The sequence below is a fragment of the Apteryx rowi genome, unplaced genomic scaffold, assembly GCF_003343035.1.
Source record: "Apteryx rowi isolate R43461 unplaced genomic scaffold, aptRow1 scaffold_263, whole genome shotgun sequence".
Classification (NCBI taxonomy): domain Eukaryota; kingdom Metazoa; phylum Chordata; class Aves; order Apterygiformes; family Apterygidae; genus Apteryx; species Apteryx rowi.
The window spans coordinates 93,232-118,369 of record NW_020449008.1 but is presented as its reverse complement, the minus strand read 5'-3'; the positions used below and the strand labels follow the sequence as shown (position 1 = coordinate 118,369).

The following is a 25,138-nucleotide window of genomic DNA, read 5'->3' as shown; positions in this document are numbered from 1 at the left end:
CCTTTAAGTATATGTTTCTACAGTTGAAGACTTTCTGTAGAAGTAGCCCAGTGCAGTCTTAAAAAACAAACAAAAATACAACCAAACAAAAAAACCCTTAGTGCTATTAATGTTATTTTTGTTTAAATAAGAAAATAAGGAGGTGTTCTACTGATAAATATAAATGTGAAATAAAATGTAAGTAAATGTTAAGTTTAAGTATTACCACAGAGATTTTGCCTCTTAAATTTTCTTTTTTTTWAAAAAAAAGGTAACTAGCATTGGGTAATGTAGTGAACTGAATACTATTTAAACAGTCTTCTTAAGAGCATGGGGACCATATCCAATATGTACAGACAAAATTGAATATTTGGAAGAGCTTCTCTGCTGAAGGCAGGGAGTAGTTTTAAGTATTGCTGGATATTGCCTCCATAAGTTTTGGATGGTTTATACTGGAAATGTCTTCATTTTCACCAAAAGCCTTTGAATATTTTTTGTCTAAGGCCTTGAATCTGTTAGTCCATCTCCATTAGCTCAGTCCTAAAGCTCATGGGGCGCTGTTCTGTAATTATTTCCATTACTTTCTTCCAATACGTGTTTTCGGTTTCCAGCGTTCTAGTAGTTGTCATCAAAATTAGTCTAGTAAAGAACTGGCTAGCGTAAACTTTTACTGTTGTAAAGTTAAAGTCCTCTCTTTTAAGTGCTAAGATGCATCATCTTTATAACCTATTGAGAAATTTTCTGAATTATTGTGTAATTACAGGATCACTTGGGGTTTGTGGTACCAAGGTCTTTGGCCTATAGTCTCTTTCCTATTCCTTTTGCTCACCTGTTACCTTTGCAGACATAGATGTTTTGTATGCCTCAAAAATATTAATCACAGGGGAATCGTTCATTTTCCTCACGTATTTTTACCACAAAGTCATGCTTCTTAGTGATTGCTGAAAAAGTACCAGTGTACTGAATTGGAGGAACATAGTATGAAATAAAAAGAATAATGATTGCTCATTATTAATTGCCATTCTTCCAAAATGAATAGTATTATTAAAGAATAAAGTCCCAAAAAGTGATTCTGCTTTTGGGTCAGAAACCTTTGTGTCAGTACACAATTTATAGGTCCAAGGCAACCTTTAGTAGAAATGGGACCTGATATCTTGGCAATGTGGTCTTGGACGATTGTACTGTGCTTTCAAACGGTGTGTAACATGGGTGGCTGCAGTGGCCAGAACCCTCCAAAAATGTCTGCGAATGTGAGGGATGCACATACACTTCAGGTTACGGGTCTGATCCCATTAGAGGCAAGATAAATGCATTGTCCTAAAGATACTGGATTTTTACCTGTAGATGGCAGTATATACCAAAATTAGAAGAGCAATACTTTTAAAATTGCATTAGCCTCCAAGTAATTTCTGTGTTTTAATATAAAAAGCTGAAGTAATAAGTTTTAATGAATTAATTCGGTGTGACTTTGTAATATGGCTGGAATTGAAACAATGCTTTTGTAGTATAGTACTTAGAAGGAAAAACAATGCTGAGACTTAAATTTAAAATGTAATTTTCAAATGGTGCACAGTTTCTTCATTTTCTGCTGTGCACTGACAAGAAAACAGACCGCTAGAGCTACTTAAAAAAATTGATCAGTATCCCTATTTATTTTAATTGGCAGCAAATAAGAATATTTTGATGTTGATAAAATAGCTTTCATAAAGTAAGCTCGTAATCTTTCTCCTTAAAGTCCTGGGTAGATTTTTTTTTCAGTAGCAGTTTCAAGTTGACTCTTCAGTCACCATTTTCAATTTTCCATGTAACATCAATTCTAAACAGTAAAAATTGATGAAGAACTTCCTTGAAGGTGTTCCATGCTTTGAAGATAAGCTTTTCTGATTTTTATTGTTTTCAAAAATGATTTAACAGGTAGATCCTATTTTGTGTTTGACTTCTATTGTTGTAAGAATCTGAACATAAGACTTGGCGGATTCAAGGATCCAAGTCTGAAGGCCCCAGTCAAAGGATACCTAAACATCATGTGTTTAAGATCACTCCCCTTCTTTTTGAAATGCAGTTGGAGGTGAGATGTGACACTCTATATAGTAGGCTAGTGCCTACACCCGTTGCTTGGGAAGTAAGAAGACTGAATTCTGTGCCCTTTTCATTCTGAGGGGTTCAGCCACACAACTCTTGTCTCCCAGCAGAATGCACTAACCAGCAAGGTGGGAACATCTTGTCCTTGTGGTAAGGGCGTCTTGTCCTCATGTTTAAAATTACATATGCGTGCATGGGACAAGCAAGCCAGGAAGAGCCTGTTTCAGTAATGGAGTGGGTAGGACACACATTGGAAGAGGATATGCCTTGATCAAAAACCTGTTTTCTTTTCATCTCCACTTGTGCATGAAATGGGTGGAAAGTTACAATGGAAATGTGTGTTTACAAAGACAACAGTACTCATCTACTTAAGGCAGGAAGTCTACCGGCAGCATCCTAAATCTCATTTACCTTTTTTCTGGTAGTGTTTGTTTGTATTTTATGCCAGTCACAACTTACAAATTAAACATTGCTTCATTCCACATTGCAATGACTATTCATATCCCTTTTAACCTAACAGATAAAATTAAGCAGTGTTTTTGTAATTCTATAACCAATATTAAAAACCACATTGGTACTGCTGAAAAATAAGTATTGGTAAGATTGTTTTGAGGTTTAGGAAAGTCCACAGCATCTCAGAAAGACAAGAAACTATATTATCTGAATTATGGGGCTGTTTCAGATGGCAAAATGTGTTGCCAGCTGTGCAGAAAGCCCTAATTGCGGATGCTTTGTAGGTTCCTTTACCCAGAATATATTCCATTTTGGGGATACAAAGGTTCCCTTCTCCCCCTTTTCAGACGCTTTGTTGGGGACAGGGGGCAGTACCATCAATGAGGAGGAGGTACAGCCTATCTTTMGCACTTGCCTCTCAGGCATATACAGGAAGTATATAAAGTATATGAAACCAGCTCCTAGAAGCATGAAAGGAGGGAGGGAGACAGCAAAAGGTAGAGACAGGCATAGCAGGGGCTAAGCTACACATTAGGGGAACGCATTACCTGTATTCTGAATGCTACAGTACTGTAGTATATCAGGGTCAGATAATTTTGATAATTTTTTGGTACCACATGCACTTAAGATTGCAAAGACGAAACTCCTTCAGGTTGACTTAATGATGATGCAAAACTATCGTGAATTCTAGCAGTACAGTATTTCACATTCATTTTGAAAAAGACTATCTGTGCCTATGCAGACTCAGGTACTCTTTAGACTGTCTTCTCTCTTGGCTTTCTCCCATCATTATAGTTGGAATTCAATCCCGTTAATAATGAGTATTTTCAGTAAACACAGAAAATACAAAATTCAGGGTTACAATATATATTGCTAATTTTCTACCAATATTATTGGGTTGGGCATTACATTTAGCATTTTACAGTTATTATACATTAGCTGTATGTTTTGTTTTAGTGTATCATCTTTACGATTGGCCTACAGAGATCTTGATATTAAAACAAAAGAAGAAAAGTTAAATCTATCTGATAAGAAGAAAAGTGAATTAGAGAGACTTGGCATTGGATTTGGCAGCAACAGAAGGTATGTGAAGTACTGTCTTAAATATACTCTATGTAGTTTTAGTACAGTTACTCTTGATTTTACTTAGGAAATGAAAAAATGTTCTGAAGTATGTTATGGAAACTTAAGCTATATCATCAAAACATCTAGTATTTGTCAGAGGGAAGGAGCAGGATTGCTTCTGATGGATTTAAGTTTTACCCTGCCAGACAGGCAGTAATTTAAATTGTAGGGTGTCTTTTGGGTTTCTGCCCCAGTTAGCTGATGAGGAGGAGGATGGCAGGGATGTTTTCAGTGAATACTACAAACCAAAGCATAGCATATCTATTACAAGCCAAGACTTTGAAAAAACACTTTACCATGTTTTACAACTGCTGAAATGGTCTCAGAAGTCTGTTCAAAAGTCTTGTCATTACTTCAGAGAACAGCGGCTGATTTTTCCAGGAGTTTGTTTTTTCTCTCTTTCTCGCTCGCTCTCTTTCTTAATGTTTGTATAGCTTGGGCATTATCAGCAAGCTCAGAAACTAGATTTGGGGGTTCATTTTTTTAGAGTATGAGTTTTGTCATCTCTTTACATAATTATTTTCTTTCTTTCCCCTAGCGGCATTTCCCATTCAGTCATCTCAGATATGCAAACAATAGAACAAGAAACACCTACAATTGCAAAACTGAAAAAAAAGTACTCTGATGATGTAGAAGACTCATATTTTTCTTCTAGTTCAAGGTAATGTATCAGCTTTTTATTTGAATCGGGGTGGAGGTATACGCAAGGTATGTCCTCAGATATACACAGTACAAAACATAAGATCAAAAAGGACAGTTACACAGGTCTATGTACCTATTGTTTTCAGGGGACATTATCTAAATCAGAAAAGTTGTAAAATAGTTGACTGTATATCAATGGTAAATGCATTTAGAAGGAAGACGATATATCTTCTTCTGAGGGGAAAGTGGTCTGCATTATGTGTTGTTTATGGGTTTTGTCTTGTTCCTGTCTGATACGCATCTAGTCTCTGGTTATTTGCAAAGGCAGTTGACATTAAACTTTAATTTACTGTATCCTGAATCCAGTGAATTTTTCATCAGAATGACTTGTTTTTCTTTTTGTTTCTTGTGGTACCATCTTCTACTACGTTTAATGCAGTGTGCATCAGTCTTTCAACTAGACACATGTCAAATACAAAAATTTGTATTTTTCTGATATATTGTGTGTCAGATGTATTGTATTACATGCCTCCAATATTTTCACTTTACAGACTTTAATTATTTGAACATAAAATTTAAATAATTAGCTTTAAAATAATTGAAGCATTTTTTGTCAGAGCACAAATACAATACATATTAAATACTGGTGTTGGAAGGGAAGCAAAAAAGGATTAGTCCTACAGGCACTAATCATGATGAAACAGCTGTTTCAGAATTGATGGGTAGAAACAGGTGGTGCTTTTATTAACTACTTTTATTGGATTGCTGCCAAAAAGCATGAAAAATTGTACCTAGTTACCTGTAGATAGGCAAATAAAAACACAAAGGTATCAGTATCATTGCTTTGTAACGTAATCGGTAATGACAGAAATGCAAACGTGGTACCAAGTAAACCGGCAGCACTCTTGTAAAATAAAATATGTATAATTTCAGTGCTTCTCTGTTTGTTCCTTGAAAAGAACTCTTATTGCTCCCAAATTATTCATAAGTCCAGTAGCATACAAATTATGAATTATGGAAGAGGCTTTTTTAATGTGTTTTAGTTCAATAATTAGAAGATAAATCATGACCTAGCTGTTTCTGTCTCTTGTTCTTCTACTGTAGCAACAGTAGAACCTAATTGGATTTGGTATACAAATTCATCCTCTTTAAAGAAAGCGTAATGTCAGATTGTTGGTCTTGGTAAAGTTTATAAGGCAGTAATGATTTTTTTATTCCAAGCTATGGCTTTGAAATAGAGGCAAAGTAATTTTAGTATCATCTTAATATATAGCCAAAGGCAAAATAATTGTGCTGGATGTTATAGCGATGATATGTATCTGTAAAGAGTAAAATATGTGAAGGAAAAAAAAAACAGAAGCCCATCCCACATCAAGAAAGCTAAATGTCTCAAGGTTTAGATATGTGATTAAAGCTTCTAAAAATCCTGAGATTTTTGTTTGTCTTTTTGTTATATTTGATAAATTTTTTTGATGTAATAATATAACATTAGATTTTTATTAAATGACTTTTTTTTCTGAATACTGAGGAAGTATGAGGATATCCAGGAAATAGGACATCTTATTCAAATCAGCTCTTGTGGCCTCCCCCTCTCCCCTATGGTTTAGATGGCCGTTGTGAGATCGGGTTGTTTCATGTGTACYGTGTTTATTATTACACACCCGTATGGAATTTTTAAAGACTGCTGTTGCTTCATTAGGTGGGCAAGAATAACAATGTCGCTACATCATAGTTTCTTTGCAGGCTGTKTACTGTTCTTCTCTCTGGCACCATAGGAACATAGGACTTAGAAACTGAGAAGTCAGGCTGAAGAAAAAGTATCCTGGTGGTAGGAAAGCATATAGAACTTTGCCACGTTTCCGAGCTGATGTAAGGGAGGGAGACAGCTGAATAAGGAAATCTGGAAGACCAGCTATTACCTTGTGCTGTACTGCTGTTTCCTGGGTGTTTCTGCCTGCCTTTTATTTATTTTGCATGTGGTATTGCACTGAAAACAGCCTAAACGCACAGGAACAGTAAAAGATTGAATCAGTATAGTAATGTGCCCCAAATAGTGGCTTTCCCTTTCTTTTCAGCTTATACTTGTGACTTTTCCTTTGGATTATCCACCTGTATCCAGAAGAGGGAGGGACTAAAAAGCCTTTTTCAGCAGGAAAATATGCCTTCAAGAATCTGCTGGGTATAAAATCTGCCTGTTGTTCCTGCAGTAAATTTTTGAAAATTGTTTCTGCTGACATCCACTCTGTGGGGTGAGATTGTGAAGACAAAGATTCCATTGCAGTGAGTCTCCCTCGCTCAGAGCGCTAAATACCCTTTCCTTTGCCCTTCAGGGGAGAAAAGGAGAGAATCGTTGTAGAAGTTCGTCCCAAATTTGTCCTTGTTGCTTTATACGTGCGGTTGTGGGAGACCTTGCTGCTGAAGATGTCATATCTCCCATAAACTACAAAAACAGTCCTGGCTATTTGTAGCACAAACACAGAGAATGTTTTTTAAAAGGTGCTTTTCACAGAACACAGATGCTGACTTTAATATCCTGTGCTTGTTTCTATTGAATGATCACATTCTGCTGGCCTCCTGTTGTTTTGATCATTGTACTGGCTATTCTAATCATATCAAATCTTTAGGACAGTTTATTTAATCACTAATGGAAATTCTTCATCTTTGGCTTTTTTTTTTTTAATCAAAATATTGCATTTTCTGTAGTGTTGTCCATGTATATTTAGATAATCAAAGGGGAAATGGTCAAGATAAGGTACTACTAGAACTGACAAACATGCTTCATTTTTTTTCCTTATAAGTAGCCATGTGTTCCTTGCAGTTTTGATATGCAGGAGAAGCAATTGTCTTAGCTATTAAAATATAAGTTAATTTTTAAGAAATGTGGTCTTTATCATTGTTTTAATAAAACAGGTTACAAAGCCCAGAGGTATTTAATACTAGTATTTACAGTACAGAGACATAATAAGCAGAACCAGAGGCAAAGGCTTTCCTTACAGTTCTGAACCGTGTTTGTTTATGCTGTGGAAAATGGGAGCAGATTCTTTGCTTGCATAACTTGCATATATTGRCTTCTATGGAATCGTGACAGTAGTTGCTTAGCTAGAAACCTAGGCCCCATGTGGAACGCAAGTACCATCAGAGGCTAGGGGTTAGGTGTGCTCTTGGATTTCTGGAGTATTCAAGGTGTGGCTTTATTCATAGCTAGTATCTTTGAATGGAGGGTCAACAGCACCAAGCCTTACAAGCAGACTGCCTTATATAACATTTGTGAGGTCCTAATGATGCCAAATCTTTGCTCACAGGGTCCATCCTGAAGTGTTCTCAGAGTACTAGCCAGGTGTTTTGACCGTCATCTTCCCAGTGCCTTACTTCACACTAAAGAAAATGTATGCTTCGAAGTAATGAGAACTTTGCTCTGTTATTTTCAATGGAACCAGACCTTTCAGGCAGTCCACTGTGTATTCATGACCATATCCAGCCTAAAGAAAGGCCAAACTTTTCAGCACAGTGATAGTTGTGAATGAATAATTCAGATTTCATAATATTGGTTAGAAATTTTGCACAGTTGAATTGGATGGATTCTTTTTTTTTTTTTGCATACTTATTTAATCAACTGAAAACTTACTTGCAAATGAACACTTATTAAAGCAAAGTTTGTTTAACAATATGAAGTATTACTGCTTCTTCAATACTTTTCTTCTTTTATTTTAGGTACTATGATTCTTCAGATTTGAGGAGCAGCAGTTTCTCTAAATGGGATGACAATTCAGATTCTTTTTGGAAGAAAGAAAGTAATAACAGAGATATTGATGTAATGTTAACTTCAAAAAGTTCAGGATATTCAGACAGGTATACGAAGAAAACCTAATTAACTTTTATACAGAGAGCTCAAGCTTGTTAATGTGATTTGTGTCCCTGGTCATAGTAGTGGGATTTTTTGGGTATAAGAGGAGAAGAATTTGGCCATGACTCTAATAAGCAGTCAATGGACTTAAAGGCTCAATTTCTTCTGTTTAGTTATTTACATTTTGAGCACTGTATTTTTGCTCAGTGCTCTACAGTATATGCACTGGAGGTAATTTCTAAAGTGTGTCATCAAAAAAACAGGTAGGCAAAACAAGACATGGAGAGAACCTCGATTATTTGAATGTTCTGAGCAGATACCTGCTTTACTTGCTCTGTATATTGCCTAATGAACCAAGCAGATCCAAGTCACCAAATGAATTCAATTGCAGGGTACTCAGCTCTCAGGATTAAGATATAGAGGATACTTCTGAGCAACAAGTCTAGGTTTTTTTTTTCATGATAAAAGATTGGTGTTTCTTCTCTGACAACTTTGTTTTTATCTTTGTAATCAAGGGGACGATTTAAGCATGTGGATTTTTGTTTGTTTGGCTGGTGTTTCCTGCTTCTAAAGACAAAACTTTATTGTTCGTTTCCCTGCACCATGGAGTGTGGTGCACTAAAGTTAATAATAATAATAATWATTATTATTATTATTTACACAAACATATTCTGCTGTTTCCTGAAGACTGGACCAATGATGCATATCCATAAAATATGCATTAATGTCCATAATTTAATGTCTGTTAATCCCTTATTTGAGCTTGTTTATTTAAAAAAAAGAGTTTGATGTGTATGCTTGCTGAAATGGAAGGTAGTGACAATTCAAAGGATGGTAAACCTCTTTGAACTGTTAGGGTTAAACATGAATTTCACTGACGATGGGGTTCTTTTTTTGCCCTTTTTTTTTTTCCTGTGTAGAAGTAATCTGTCCTTGTTGACATAATTTGGTCTTACATCCTACAAAACTTCCACTGACGTTTTATTTGCTGCTGTATCAACTTACAGAAAGTTACCTGAATTTCTTTGTCCTGGGTTCACACTAATTTAATTTTTACAATTTTTTTTAATTTTTAAAATTACAGTTCACAAAGCAAAGATGATAATGCTTCTTGTTTGATTTATTGTATATGCTGTGACATAAATAAGTTACGCTTGCTAATGTGGTTTATTTTAATTTCAGGCCTACATCTCGTCGTAAGCCTGAATATGAGCCATCTTTAAGCACAGATGAGGCACAAAAAAAATTTGGCAATGTAAAAGCAATTTCATCAGACATGTATTTTGGAAGGCAAGATCATGCTGATGTAAGTAGAAGACAGTGGTAGATATTTTTAAGTGCTCAAATATTCTTTGGCTATAGAACATGGCATTTCAGATATAAAGAGTAGGCAATGAGTAATTAAAATGGATAGAACTAGGGTAAGTTTGGTAAGGATAGATTTGCAGAATTAAAACCATTTAAATATTTGTTTGACAGAAGTTTAGAAATCTCTGGTAACTTTGACAGTTTATTATTTCCTTTTAAGGAGTTGCAGCTCCTTAGGAGCTTAACTCCATCTTAATTGTTCTCTGATAGAGGTGGTAGACTGATTCAGAAATGATTATTTATGAAAGAATCAGCCTGAGATTGGATGAATGCTTACCTATGTTGTTTTAAAATAGTGTCTAATAAATATCTAAACGGATGCTAATAAGCTATTAAGCAAGCAGCTGTCTTCTCTGTTTATCATAATGCTAACTAAGCACATAAATTGTTCAGCAAATCGCATGTAATGGGACCAGCCTAAGAATCAAAACCAGATTAATATTGTGGTGAATTTTTGAGGTGAGGAATAATTTTTAATAATCTAAACAGTAATGTAAAGAATATGAGCAATGTGTTACCGTTCCCAAGGAACTCTCAAGAAGTTTTATTAAAAGCATTATGAGATCAGAAAGGTTAATATGATGCTAACATTTCAGTTTTTTTTTTTAATGGTTGCATAGTTCATTCTCCTCTGCCTATTCAGTAATTTCCATTTTTTTAGGGGAGATAACAGTAAATAGGCCACTGCTTGAGTGTTGTAATGGTAAACATCACTCTTTGAACAACTTGGAAATGAGTTGAGATGACACACTTGCACTGTGTAAGCCTTGTGAAAACTATTAGATGGTAACAGCTTTTGGAATTGTCACCTTCAGCTGGATTTGTATGTTCTAAAACTGAATCTATAACCTCATTATTGAATTATCTGACATAAACTCAAAAGATGGGAGTATACTATTAAGATAATTTTTCTTCTCAATTCTTTCCTAGTATGAAGCTAGGGCTCGACTAGAGAGACTTTCTGGAAGCTCCTCTATAAGTTCAGCTGACTTGTTTGAAGATCAGAAAAAACAGCCAGCAGGTATTGCACAGAGAGGGAAACTGTAGCATGCTGCAGCATGTACTGTGGTACTAAGAGTCTCTGCTTCTAGAGCCATTGCCAGTAAGCTAGCTGTCACCCTGTTTTGCAAGAAGCATGCAAAGTGCGCAAAGCGTTAATATTGTTAATAGTTCAAACAAGCATGACAGGTGTAATTATTATTTTTTAAAAAGCTAATTTTTTTTAAAGTTCAAGTTAAGTAGCATAATATTTTGAACTGATTTTTATGTGGTATATTTGCTGCATATGATAGACTGCCTGTAAGATTGCAGATCTACCTGATAGATCTTCTCATGTGTTTTTATAACAAAATACTATTTTTTTGATTAAAAAAATGGTCAGTCTATCATTTAGTTGGGTTTTTTTATAAGTTACTATAAGTTTAGATTTTGTGTATGTAAAAATAGCTGTAATAATGATATTAAAGCAAAAAGGAATCATTAATAAAATGTTAGCAGGCTTGAAATTCTTATGTAATCTATTGCATGTTGTGTCCTTTCATCAGGATATCTGCTTCTATTACTGGTCTTGCCAAACTGTTAAGAAAATTGTGTAATTGGTCAGTCTGTTTAAAAGATCTGTTGGAACACCCTACGTTGGTGGCTATACTTATCAAAATAGAATGGAAAAAGAATTCTTAAAAGAGAAGATTAGATTTGCTGAAACAGCCCCTTAGGCTGTTGAAAACCGCATCTGTTGTCTGTCTAACAACCATTTTGGGTAGTACAATAATGTGAAAAAGAAAGAAATACTGAAACATTTTATTGGGTTCCATTCTGTAACTGGTGAAGAAATGGAAAAAAAATTTAAAACTTCTTGAAAAACTCAAAATCTGTGAGTAATTATATAAATAGGCTGGAAAAGCAAACAGTACCAGCATATGATTTTACTTTGGAAAAGTTGGAGGAAAAAAAACCATACAATTGTTGAGTTTCTATCCCTGAATGCAAATTTTGATGCAAGTATACTGGCTAGTAGAAAAATAACTTTTGTTAACAGTTACCTAAATTGTTTTCTTAGTCAATCAAAATGCAAAATAAATTGAAGAAGGGAAAGGAGGGGATGAGGTGTAAAAAATGAATTTCTGTAACTGACTTTAGCCAGTTGAAAGAATRTTTGCAACATGATGTCATACTTAAAAAGGTATGGGGAGGCATAAGCAAATTAATGGTGTTTCTTTGTAACCTCTAAGGTTTTCAGTAATCTATGGGATTATGATAACAAATACTCAAGTGTGTAATTTTTTTCCTTTTTCTTTTTTTTTTTGCATATAAATGATTTTATACAGAATTAGCTATACTTTTCCTTCAATTTGTGTAATGTGTGGGTTTTTTACACACTAATAAGTAAGAGAATGAATTAGGAACAGGTAAATATAAATTCAAATTTGGGCAAATCGTATTCTCTGAAAGAGTTTTAGACTTTGTTCAACTGATTAAAACTCAGCTAGAACTTCAACTATGTGGTGTCATTTCAAACTAGGTTGTGAGTATCCTAACCCAGAATATGATATTTGAGGATTCTATAGTGTGTGTGTGTGTGTATAAATATATATATATATAAAAAAAGTGCTTTTTCATGTATGCATGCACGTATACATGTATGTGTTGGAATTCTCACCATATCCTGAATAAGGGTAGTTGCAGGTAATTATGTAGTTTTTACATATGTGTATGTGAATTTTGTGCATGCAGTCATTCATTATTGACCACTTGGAAAAGTTCTTAGGCATGTGGAATACAAAAATTCCTAATAATGGAATGAAAAAGTCTTCCTAAATTTCTATGTTAGTTAGTTACTGTGGCTGGCAATCCTGTTATGTGATTCCACAGTCAATTTAAAGTTGTATTACAAAGACTAAACTGATTATACTTAATTTTCTGGGTTGTATTGCACTAAAATAGTAGTGAGGAAAAATACATTGGGAATTAGTTTCTTTTAAATTCACACTGTATTCAATCGATAGAATATTCCTTTCCTGCTCCCTGCCCTCCCCCCCCCCCCGAAGTGTATTTTTTGACAATGACCCTGCTTTGAGAAATTTTCTTGCACTTGATAGCTTGTCATGTAAAATTAATGCCAAGGCCACCATCAATTCCATAAAATAAGAATTAAAAAAAAAAAATCAGGAGACTGGAGGGTGGCAACAAAAATACTTCTGTAATTATGGGGTCCTTGCCAGAATAAAATGTCCTTTGAAACTCAAGTTGTTTTCATTTAGTGCTGTTGAGATTTCAGGGTAAAACACTTTCAGGATACTTGCCTTTATACAGAATGCTGTAGGATCGTTTTGCGAAAAAGAGGAACCATGGGGGGCTACAAGGAAAACCTTTTACTTGGCATGATTTCAGACCTGTTGCTTATGAAAAGAGGGGGATGTCAGATGGCTAACTCATAGATGCTAAATTTGAAGGAAATTACAAAGGAAAGAATTGTTTTGCCATCTCATTTACTGCATTTTTTCCAGACAAGCATATGTAACTAGAAAAACATGAGGAGAGTAATTTGGTTGAGAACCAATTAGAGYTTTGCTCAGATTATTTATAGCTAGGATTTTTATTTCTGTTATTCTGGCTTTAATAAAAAAATGTGAAAGAACTTGTTAAATGGAACAAATGCTAAGAAAGTCAAAATTACGATTCAGAAATAGGGATGTCTCTCAGTGACGGTGAATTTTTGAATTGATACAGTAATGCTCATTTTGCTAAATAATGTGTAGACAAGCATGCGCACGCATTACAGGAACAGCTACTAGCAAGCTTTAAAGAACAGAGTTGCAAGCTTACCAAATATGACCATGCATCTTTCCCTGTGAACCAGATATTTGGCTTAAATAAATCAGCTCAGGCACAGCGATGTCTGTCTCAGCCTGTTAACAAAGTCACCTTTAATTTTCCATAAAAAGAGGAGCCGCAGGTTACATATCCCATGCGGGGGGAGGGAAGGAGAACAAAATAAAAAGGAGGGGGCAGAAGTCAGCTGTACGTTTGGAGGGTTGTGCTGGGCTATACAATGTACAGAAACGTTTGCAGGGGGCAGTTTACCGTTCTGAAGACTGTGGTGTCTGCCCTGGGGTGGGCTTGAGGGCAGTTTGGCAAGTGCACACAGTTCTCAGCTGCGTACATGACTGGTCATGACCATCAGTTGGGTACGTGACTGACCTAGGGCTACAGTTTGCAATCTCCATTTTGCAAAAAAAAGTAATGTATAGGAACAGCTAGCTCTTAGTCTGTTCTKGGCATGCTGCCTCACAGGAACCCCATTTATACCCGAGATCATAGTTCTGTAATGCTATTTTCCTGCCATTTGTCTTTGGCTGTGTTTACAGTATCGGGTACTTGCTTAGAATATTTGCAAATACTTTGCAGTATTAAGGTATGCCAAGAATTCTTTCTTGCTAATGAGTGGGTGATTGTAATCTTGTTGTGTTGACATGTTAACATTTATCATACAGTTAATTTTGAAACATCTTTGGTTTTTCTTATCTGTACGTCTGTACTTCTCATAATGAGCTAACAATTACTGATAAAACTTCTTTATGTAGGCTTTGAGGAAGGGTGGAATGCCAGCTTTGTTCTGGAATTTTAAAACTTACTATGTAAATGACCTTAACTATAATTCCCATAGAATTTTCCAAATCTCAGGTATAGTAATGCAAGATATGTGTGTATATACAGCAAGTATACCTATGCATGTGCATGAAGAGGATTCACTTTAACTACCACTGAAAGGCATTCATCTTTAAAATGAAATATGATAATTCTTCAATAACAATTATAATGGCTATACAACTGTTCAGAGTACAAGACAAATAACATGGCAGCTGGTCAAAATTGCAGAATAAATTGTGTATTATCCAAACACTAATTGCTCAGCTGGGAATTCACAGCGTAGAAGATGATAGGCTGGGTGCAAATATGAACAAATGAAAAATTTAAAAGCAAGGTGCATTTAAGAAATTTAAAGTTTTATGCCTGRTGGGTTTTGTACTGATGTACTTTAGTGTTCCTCGTGATATGTAATACTTTAGGGGGAAAAAAGGCTGCTTTTAATAAAAAAAAAATTCTGTTTTCTTCCTGTGTGTGTTTGTGTTAGGAAGCTACAATATTACAAATGTCTTGCCTTCAGCTCCTGATATGGCTCAGTTTAAACAAGGAGTGAAATCAGTGGCTGGAAAACTTTCTGTACTTGCTAATGGGGTCATGACATCTATACAGGTTAGTGAAAATATTATGATATAATAAACATCAGTTAAAATCTTCTTGTAGGGTTTTAGTATCGTGAATCCTGCTGTTGGATCATATCTAGGGAAAAAAGGAGGAATTTGTTTGTGAGCTTTGTAAGCTTCTCATGATAGACAATAGATCTCTATCTTACTTTTAAAAATAATTTTCTAGTTGATGGCTCACCTTCCTCAACTTTTTTATCTTCTCCCTTACACAGTTTATTCCTTTTCTTAAAATAGGAACACAGATTCCATCTTGAAAGTTATTTGCTGTTACCTTATTATTAAAGTAGTAATAATTGAACTCTTGTATTGTCTATTGAATTGAATTAACAGTAACCCCCTAAATCTGTTTTTTATGCACAAAAGTAAGGCATTCTGTTCTCAATAGTGTAAGGCACACTACGCTCTCCAGTTAGTTTGTGTTTCCTGTGCTAGTTCAGTGGGAGCTGTTGGATGCTTTTTGAAAACAGGGCTAATTATCTTGGAGTTTAACTGTAAACTCCGGTTCTTAGAAACCATGGTCAATTTTCTAAGAGGCTTTAGGAATTAAACTACTATTTCTTTTAGAAAAGTAGGTAAAGCTAATTGCTTTCAATGGTAAACATAGCCATAACTGTCTTTTTTGTTTCTCTAGGATCGATATGGTTCATAACCTCTTGCGTATCAACCTAAGTACACTAAAGAAGAATTTCTCTTCGAATATACCAGTAATCACACTGCTGATTCAAATGAAGGTTGCCTTAAGACTGTAGATGCTTTTAATTGTTCCAGAATTTTTTTTTTTTCGTGCAGCTTTCTGGCTCAGCCTCTTCTTACTGCTGTTTCATCTTTACAGAGCAGAAATCTTGTAGTAACTTGTTACATCATATATGCATKTTCTTTTCCTTTACAGTGTTGTATTTCTGTTAGTGACCTTAATGTTATATGTTGGAAGTCTTATTTTATTATTGTTGTTGGCTGTGAGACAGGGAGAGAGAAAGATGGGCATGTACACTGAAATGAGACTTTCTGACAGAAGCCAGACATAACTTGGCTTCTGATTGTCTTAAGAGCTGTGGAGAATAAAATTTAAATTAAGCATATGCTGAGATGGTATTTAGTGGACTGTAGCAAAATATAGAATTGACTTAAACCTGTGCTTATCAGGAAGTAGAAGCTCTTGTGGTTCATAAATTGATGTGCATTAAAATGATGGAGAAATACTGCTTTAAAACAATATTCCTGGTACAAAATGTTATGCTTAGATGTGAAGTACAGAGGAGATAAGACACCTGATATATTAAATAATGGATTTAATTTTATCATGGGAGCAATCTATTTATTCCTAATTTTGAACATTATTAAAAATTGCAATATAGAATCCTTAAGTGCATTTAAATGATCTGTATTGTGTACAAAATGAAAAAAATATATAAAGGGTCTAACAGAGTAGTTAATTATTTGTTAAGAATTTTTAGAACAATCTTAGTTTTTTGATGAATTATGAAATATTGAATGAGGAAATATAGTGGGACTGTGTTTTAGACAGTCTGGAATTTATTGTTGATGACATCTTGTATAAAAAATAATTGTGACCCTAAAAACCCACAAGCAAAAATGAACTTCAGCTAATTCTGTTCTGTAACTTTATTTCTTAATTCAGATTTGTAAACTGCTGATATCTAATAAAAACAATTGATATAAACTGATTTTTTAATTAAATTTATATGTGCAGAATGCCAGTCCCTAGCTTTCTAAATACAGCCATTTGTATTCTGTCTATACAATGATCTTGTAATTAGCCTTTAATATCAATTAGTGAAGCTAGCTTTCTTATTAAGTTGCTATAGTGGTTTAAAAAAAGCAAAACATGGTGGGCAGGAAAATAAGCTACCATTTTGAAATACTGTGTTTGAAACACAGTTAATTTAGCGTAGCTGTGTTTGTTTTTTCTCACTTCTTGTAACTTTCTGCTCTGGCTGTTGTGTTTAGATTTATTAATCCAAAAATGATGTTCCTTTTTTGAGAGTAGTGCAATATAAGCATTTGTCCTGCTTATTTGTAGAGCTTTACTATAAAAGACTTGCGTTGTTTTCTCCCTTCCTACGCTATAGAGAAGATATCCTAATATAGCTAAACAAGAAAATATCACTAGTCAGGGCTAACTTTGGTTTTCTCTAATTACAGTTAGAGATTCTCAATTTTTAGACTACTCTTTCTGTTAAGTCTGCACTCAATAATAAATACATTACGTCTAATAAACAATCTGATTTTCAGAGTTGCTATGTACTGACAATATCCAGTGACTTGCAGAAGGGCTGCTCCTCTGATAACCTGCCTGCATATATAGACACTTGAATATGGATGCAGTTGCTTAATTTAAGGCAGTAAAGTATAATAAAATATAGTTCTGATATCTCTCTGTAGAGAAAATAAACTAATGCTCTGTTCTTATTCCTTGAAAGGAAAAGTTAGGGCTAAGTGGTTTCTCATATATAACAGTGAGGTCACCTACATAGAAATAATATTTTTTCTGCAACATTGTAATAGTGAACCACTCACAGATGGAAAAGTGTGAAAAATGGGTGTTTTCCGTACAACATTATAGAGTTATTTTAAGTGCCATAAAACATGTGCAATTCTCTAATAGATGTATAAACTTTTTCCCCTTTGCTGCAATCTGGGTATTATCCCAAAAGGTTCTCTTAAGGGTGAACAGCAATTCAATATTTATAAAAACATTATCCTGTTCACCATAAAAAAAAAAAAAAAAACAAAATGGTTTTGTGCCTTCATTTGTTGCTGCAGATTCCGTATGGCAACCTGTGCACCACTGATACCTTGTCTTGATGTAATGGCTGGGCAAATAGCTCTTGAGCTCTGATACACCTRTTTGTGTCTTTAATAAACACAGTAAGAACTTGTGTCCCTGGGCTTCATCAAATAGATGTGGGAAGGGATTGCCATGTACATGGGAAAGAGCCAGCTTTAGCTCCTGTAGTCTCCTGGGATTTATGGGTGCCTGGGATTTCAGGTGGCACCACTGGGCCTTTGTCGTCCTGACCCTACAGGATTTAATTGGACAGGATCAAAAGGAGAAAAAACATGACCTTTACCTAAAATTAGGTTTGCACTCTTGCTTTCTTGTGGATCCCCTTCCTTTCTCTCCTCTTTTGCCACCTTATAACTATCTTTCAAACACATTTGTCAGCCTCTGATCAGAGGGGCAGGCAACTCTGATGCTGCTACAAGTTTGAAAGGCTTAGAGTAGGTGATAAAACCATGTATTGTGTCCATTTTTCCAAAAAGTTTGCAAGTGAAAGTTGGTATTAGTCACCAGCTGCATTTTGTTTCAGTTCTTCCTCTCTTAATCCCCTCTTACTACCTCTATAAATCTTGCTTTTTCAAAGCTGAAACTGAGTGGCGGCAGCAGCAACTGCGAACCATTTAAGTTAAGCTTTCCTCTTTTCCTCAAAGATGATGTTGTCCAGTAAAGACATTACACTTAATGGGTGGGGAAGGGGGGGGGTTATTACTTTACTTTTCAAATACTCTATTTTTGTAGCTTAAACTGACAGGTTTAGAAAAATGTTTAAAGGGARTTGTTACAACACCAGACCCACCATTAATTTGATAGACCTGGACCGTTCTTGTCTGAGGAAGTGGTGAAGGAAGGAGGATTATCATTACCACGTGTTTTTTCTTGCTTCTCTTTACAAAAGGGGAGATGCTTGATACTGTCATTCTGCTCTGCCTGGACTGAAACATCAGTCGATTCCACTGGTGGCAGTTGCAATACCAGAGCCTTTTTGATGCTGATGAAGACTTTTGGTTTAGAAGGATTTTAGATTGCAAGAGGGGACTAAGCAACTCCATAGCATAGGAGTCTGTAAACATTGCTTTAGCTGCAGATAGTCTAACCTGGCTCTTGTCTTGCTCTTAACTGTAGACAGTTTGATGCTTCTGCTTAATTTTTTATCCAACCTTTGTCTAGGTTTCTGCTTCCATTAAGAGTCAAGGGGTGAAGCTGGACATGACGCAAGATGGTGTGTGCTTGATTGGAGTTTTGCGTGCTTCCACACAAATTGGCTTTCTTTGCATATGTAACTCAGGCACACCAGACTGGATTCTTTTTGATCAGTAATGGCCGGACTTGTGTCCCTCAGACCTGGAGGTGGCTGGGGCAGTGCAAAGCAGAAGAATTTCAGCCATCCTCTTTCCTGGTACTCACAGCTTCAAAGAGAAGTAGTAGCACTGCCTCTGTCTTTTTGCAGGATCAGCTGCAGCTGTCAGAGAACATCACTTCCAGTTTAGAGGCTCTCAATTTAAATTTACTGTTAATTTTTGTTTTTTTAAAGCCTTGAAAGGCAATCTAGCACCATGGTCTCTTAGACAAAGCATTATGATCTCATGGTACTTTTTAGGCTGTAATTTTTGTGAGACTTTTGCTTCCCTATACGTGGTAAGCAATGTTGCTTTCTTCCCAAGAACATGTGAAAATAGAGAAGTGCAGCCCTGATGAAGGTGTCCAGACAGCCTGTGGTGCGCTGTGGGGAGGTAGAGGGCTCTCTACATCCCATTTGCAGGTTACGCAAGAACAGTTCTGCCTCCAGCCTGCAAGCCTCTGAGGGTACACCTTCCTCAACAACCTGCCTGTTTTTGGAGAGAAAGGAGGAAAAGAAACAATAAAGCACTTGGAACTTCTCCCCACCTTCAGTGTGGCTCACAGCTCTGTACTGAAGCTCTGCAACATTTAATTTCTTCATTTGTAGCTTCAGATTTTTTGTGGTTATTCTGACCTTTCTGTTCCCTTTGGTTGTCTCTTTGGAGTAGGTTCTTGATTTTAAAGATACCTATTTCTGCATCTTAGCTAATTAGAGTTCAAATCAGTTGCCTGCTTACGGGCATCTGTTGCCATGTGAGAAGTCCTGGGGTATCCTGCCTGGTTTCTGGCTGCCACACCAAAAGATGCGGGTCTCCTCTAGTGCTGCGCCATCAGTCATGTACACAAGGGCATCCGAACTGTCTACAAATGGGTGCATGGATAGGGCCCTATGTAGCTACTTTCTGTTAAGCAATATAGATATTTCTTCACTGTTTGTACTGATAGTCTATATACTTAGAGCAAGGACTCCTATATTTTAAGTGGGAGATTGGTGTGGAAGAGCTGTGCTTCTGCTTGGTGAAAGGTGGCAAAAGTAAGTACGTTGTTGGCAGGCTGGTTTGAGAAAACATACGGCAGGAGTGTCAAGGAGACAAGGTGCAGACAATAGGGATAAGTAGGCAAGTTTGGTGAAGGGGTTGTGGAGATCCTACTGTGAGATGTGTGTACAGCATGAGAAAAGAGGATGCTGCAGTCCGATGTTTGTTAAACTAAGTCTTTATTGGCCCATCAACTTACAGGCTGATATAAAACAGGGTTTATATCCATATTTATAATGTTGATGGCGGTTCCTGATTATGGGGACAAAATCCATACAGTGAGGAAGATGGTGCAGTCCTTTGTGGATCCAAGGATTGCTAGCCAAACAGCTTGCTCAGAAACAATATAGAAACCAGAATGAAATTATAACGATAAATGTGTTGCCTTTCCAGCATTTACCTCCACTCAGTGCTTCAAAGGTTTGGCATGTGGAGAAGGGACAGTGTTGTCTCAGTGGTGCCGCTAGAAGTTTTTTTTTTCTCCATGGTCTGTAAAGCCCAGCTACTTGATAAAACACCTGCCCAGAGCAGGGCAAGAGCTGGGGCCTGTTACTGGAAATGAAGAAGGGTGAGAGAAACAGAAGTGGCCCGGGTTTCCTCAGAGAAAGACTGCACTTTTGTTACCAAACGATACTCATCCCCCAAACTCTGGGCAGTCCCTGGCTGTCTGAGCAGTGGCTCCGTTGACAGGCAGCTGCGAACCTCACAGTGTGTGAGCATGAGATAAACTCTTTTAACTCTGCATAATAATCACTTAAAAAGCTGAACTGGAGCTGGATTGGCTATGTATGGTAGCTGGCCATTGAAAAGGCACCYGTTTTTCTCTTTTCTCATTACACAGATTGTTACCAATTTCAGCGTTGCTTTCTCGTAATACATAATGTGCTCATAATGTTTCCTGTTTGTCTGACAGTTCTTTCCTGTTTATATCAAAATTACTTGGTGCTGTAATAATTCATGATTAATGCAATTACAAATGCGAGCAATGCTGGGAGATCAAGCAGCACTGATAGGATGTTTTTGAGATGCACAGTTCAGAAGTTTGGCCAAGTGGAAGAGATTGGCTGTATTTTGTTTGTAACTGGCTGGACTGGAGAGATTTTCCCATCCACATTTGCTGCTACTTGTTTTCAATAACTGAAAATGACTATTAAATTATTTAATACTGAAAGTTACCACCYTTTTCTGGCTCTGATGCATGAGAATATCAGAAAATAAGGGAAATGCAAAACTATAAGTAACATTTCTAGCCAGAGAAACGGTGTTTCACAGCAAACATCCGTAGAGGAAAAGTTCATTTTTAACACCTGATTGCAACAGGGAACAATTGACCTGGGACTGAAAGTGCTATTTAAGATACAGCAGATGCTGCTGCTGGCACCCTGGTAATCTAGCAATGGAGTTGGAAGTGTTTTTGTTGGCTTCAAACCCGGGTACGTGCYCCTCTCCTGCTCCTGAGCTGCGCTTCGTCACTCTCTTTCCTTGCCCTCTGTGCCATAAGGGTAGGACAAGCTGGGTAAGAAAAAACAAATCCAGAGGCAACACAGTTGTGGGGATGGGTTTGGTTTGGGTGTTTTGAGCATTGTTTAGGTGAATTGGTTTTCCAGACCTATGAAAGAGCTGTATAACCAGCAGGGAAGGTAGTGAACTGAGGGGGAGCTGTTTAAACAGGCTCTGCTGAACAAGGAAACTGAAATGTAAATTTTCTGTCAGGAAGAGCTGCAGTGGTGTTGGTTTTTTTTTTTTCCAAAATTCTCTGTGGCATAAAGATGTTAAAGCCTTACAAATCTGTTTACATTGAGCCTGCGGAATGGGCTGCGACTCGTCTCACTTTACTGATGTAGGATTTGGTGTTAAGAATGTGTTAAAAATATTAGCAATATTAGTTCATGAAAATCACAGCATGAACCCAGTCTGCTCTGATGAACACACCACCTACAAAAGAGGAAAATATGTCAAAAGCATGTAAATAACTAGGATATTTCTTTTGTGTCATGGTTTGTGAGGCTATATATCAATGCAGCTGGGGAAATTGATTTAAAATATGTCAAAGCATATGCATTTTCCCCATGAGGTGCACTTTATCTGTGTCTTTTAAACTATTCGCATGTCTATCAAATAAATGCCAAGCAGTTCAGGTGGCCGGGATGGGGCACAGGAAATATTTGATTGAAAGGTGCGATAGTTTGCTTTGCCTATAGAAGCCCATTTTTGATTTTGTGAATGTCTCTCATTCTCTCACATGATGTTTTTCCTGCCCAAGGGCCCTTTGCAGTGCACTGAGCAACGTTGCCAGGACCCGTCTCGCGTTTGTCACCCGGGAGGGAAACGAGTTTTGTGAAGTCTCTCGTTTTGGCTGGGTTTGTGTCGGCTTGTTGTTTTCTGAACGCGTGCGCGTGGAAGTGGTGCCTTTGGGCATGGGGCAGGGATGTGCAGCCGCGATTTCCTCAGGTCGTCGTTCTGYGCTGTCAGGCCCGTAGGCGAGAAAAGCCCCTGGCCCTTCCCGCAGGTATCTGCACCATGCCGAAAGACAGGCTGTCTTTATCACAGAGACTCCCAGGGAGAGCTGTTGGCTTGATCCCAGGCTATGGGAGGATTTCTTAATGGTGACGAATAAGACTTCATGCTCTGACAGTCATTTGCGACCTTTCTGGCAACCTCCCTGCAGCTCAGGAAAGACCCGCAGGTCCTGCCCTAGGAAACATGGGAAATACTGACTGGATAACCTTTGAATTTGAACTGGTTTTTGCCAGAAGCTGATGGAGAGTGAATCAGCAGAAATCCACAGCGTGAGAGGCCGGGCAGAGAAGACCAGTAGAAGAAACAGGCAGGGACAAGTCTGCCCAGCTGAATGGTCTCTGAGACTGAGCCCATTTTATCTCTGGAAGCGGAAGATCCAGTTTTGCACAACTGTGCGCAACAACAGGCTTTTGAAACTGCTCTGCTCTTTCTGTTCACTTTAAAAGCTCTTTATTCTCGTTAACAGGCGAATATTAACTGTGCCCTGTCTCCCTGGCTTCTCGTGCTGCTTTTCTGATTTCTACTTTCTCTTTCACACTTGTTCACATCCTATTCTCTCCCCACGTGCTTCCCTTTTTTTTTCCTTGAAAGCTATTTGCATTGATCTCCAAGCATTTTTCCAGTTATGAGATATCAGCTTTTTTGACATCTAACCACATGGTCTTAGTGCTTCTAAATACTTTGCTGGTTTGTTCCTTTACCATCAAGTGATTTGCCTTGCAATTATTTTCAACGTTATTAAACTAGCCCTTTTAAGGTACCATGTGTATTTAGAGTGGTTTGGTTTCTCCTATTGCTTAATTACAGTGAGGAAATAACGCCGATTCCAGTGATCACTTTCTCTTAGTTTTCTATGACCGAGTAGCTGAGTGCAAAGCTTCTCCTTGAAAATTGTCATCTGTAAGTTTTCAGAGATACCAAGGCTGTATCCATGGTGGCAGTATGAGACCTCCAGCCCGTATTAGTCATTAATAACTCACCATTCCCAAAGGTGCGGAGATGTGCTCCTGTCCTCCATGTCTGTGGTGCGATGGGGCAACCAGGCTGCGGCTGGTGCCTCGTCTCGCGACGTGGACACCAGTGAGACCTGGCGCACAACACCAGCCCCCCCTCACCTATGCCCTCGGCTCTGTTTTGATGTTGCAGTTGCAGACCATACCAGCCGGCCATGCAGACCACACCAACTCGTTCAGATTTATGCTCCCAGCTGAACCATCCCAGTTCCTCTGCTCATTGCATGTAGACAGGTTGCCCCGAGGCCTCTATAACCCGTTAAATGCCTTGGCTCTCAGCATTGCTCAAGCTCATGTGCACCGTGAGCAGGGGATCCCTGGGTGGGATTTGGTTTGAGATGGACACCTAAGATTGGTGTCTAAGCTCCCTTTATAACTGACAGAGACCCTCCTGGGCCCTAGAGAGCACGGGGTGGCAAGCCATGGGGCGCTTGGGTTGGGCTGTCCACGTTGGCCCGGTCTCCCCCAGTGCAAAGGGAGCTGGGACGCTGCTGCCATGCTGACGTGCAAACGTGGACGTGTTTAGCTCAAAGTGAAGCCCRCCTGCTGTGCCTGGGTGCCAGGAGCCTCTCTAGCTATCACCGTATTTTGCGTTTGGTGCCCGGGTGGCCTCCTGCCACCCTGCTGTCAGCCTGTCCCTGGCAGGCGGCTCTGCGCAGCGTGGCGTCTCTGCTGAGGACTGCTCGGCCTCCTCACATGGGGAGAGAAGTTTTCTGGGAAGACCTGGATTTTCTAAGTGCTTTTCCTGGCTGAGCTGAACGGTTACCCACAGGGGTGCCAGTGCTGCTCTTCATTGCGTTCAATTAGCTGCGTTTTCAGAGAGGCCTCACCACAAAACCTCTGGAAATTCTTCCAGTGGGGAATTTCTCCTCCGACACATGGTCCCAGAAATCCTTAGTTCCTCTGATACTTTATTCTTCCAGCACTTCCAGCACAAGCATTACCCTGCACTTTGAACAATAAATGTTTCCGGAAGTTCCGGGAAGTAATAATATAATCTCCTTGGGCGCCTGGCACTAACCTGTCGTTGGCCATCGTGGGACTGAGCACAGCTCTGCGAGCAGCAAAAGCATCCCACAGCTTCCCAAGCTTTTCCTCCCTGCACTGCACCCAGTTTCTCAGAAATCAGCCTCTTCCCACTGCTCCGGGCTTCCCCTTGCCCATGTTTCTCCTACCCCACTAATAGTCATTTTACAGTGTTCACAGAAGCTTGCATCTGTCTGAGGTCTTTTGAGCTGTGTTTTATTGCTGCTGAATATGCAGGACTGGAGCCACGGCACTAAGCATGAAAGCTTTCTTGGCTGAGCAGAGCGGGCAAGAAGCTGCTGGGCCTAAGCATCCTTTTCCCTCAGTTTGATGGAAAACCATAGTGGTTTCTGGAAGCTGTTACAAACCAAGTCTGCAAAGCTCAAACGCAAATGAGACRTGTTCATTTGAAATGCTGCCAGAACAATGTGATGGCCCAGGGAAACCGGAGAGTGCACCCAGACCTGGGGAAGCGGCTTGAGGACAAGGTGCGTGGGCAGAAATGCTGGCTGGCGCCTGTGCTAGCTGTGTATGTATAAGCACTACGTAATTCGTGTCCTGATGAAATGTGATTACTAGAGGAGAGCTGATGCAGCAAATCAATAGTGACTTTTTTAGAGTAGCTTTTTGTTTCATCT

General features: G+C 38.0%; 1 protein-coding gene across 1 annotated transcript in view; it reads left to right on the top strand.

Annotated features, from left to right (window-relative positions):
• ARFGAP3 (ADP ribosylation factor GTPase activating protein 3) overlaps positions 1-16,448 on the top strand; it is a 32,236-nt gene extending 15,788 nt beyond the window's left edge. Inside the window, exons 10-16 of the mRNA XM_026067822.1 lie at positions 3,472-3,597; positions 4,178-4,300; positions 7,993-8,130; positions 9,308-9,431; positions 10,424-10,514; positions 14,628-14,749; positions 15,395-16,448. Of these exons, the coding sequence (XP_025923607.1) occupies positions 3,472-3,597; positions 4,178-4,300; positions 7,993-8,130; positions 9,308-9,431; positions 10,424-10,514; positions 14,628-14,749; positions 15,395-15,412 (742 nt within the window). The 3' untranslated portion in view covers positions 15,413-16,448. The remainder of the gene's footprint in view (positions 1-3,471; positions 3,598-4,177; positions 4,301-7,992; positions 8,131-9,307; positions 9,432-10,423; positions 10,515-14,627; positions 14,750-15,394) is intronic.
• The last annotated feature ends 8,690 nt before the right edge of the window (positions 16,449-25,138 follow it).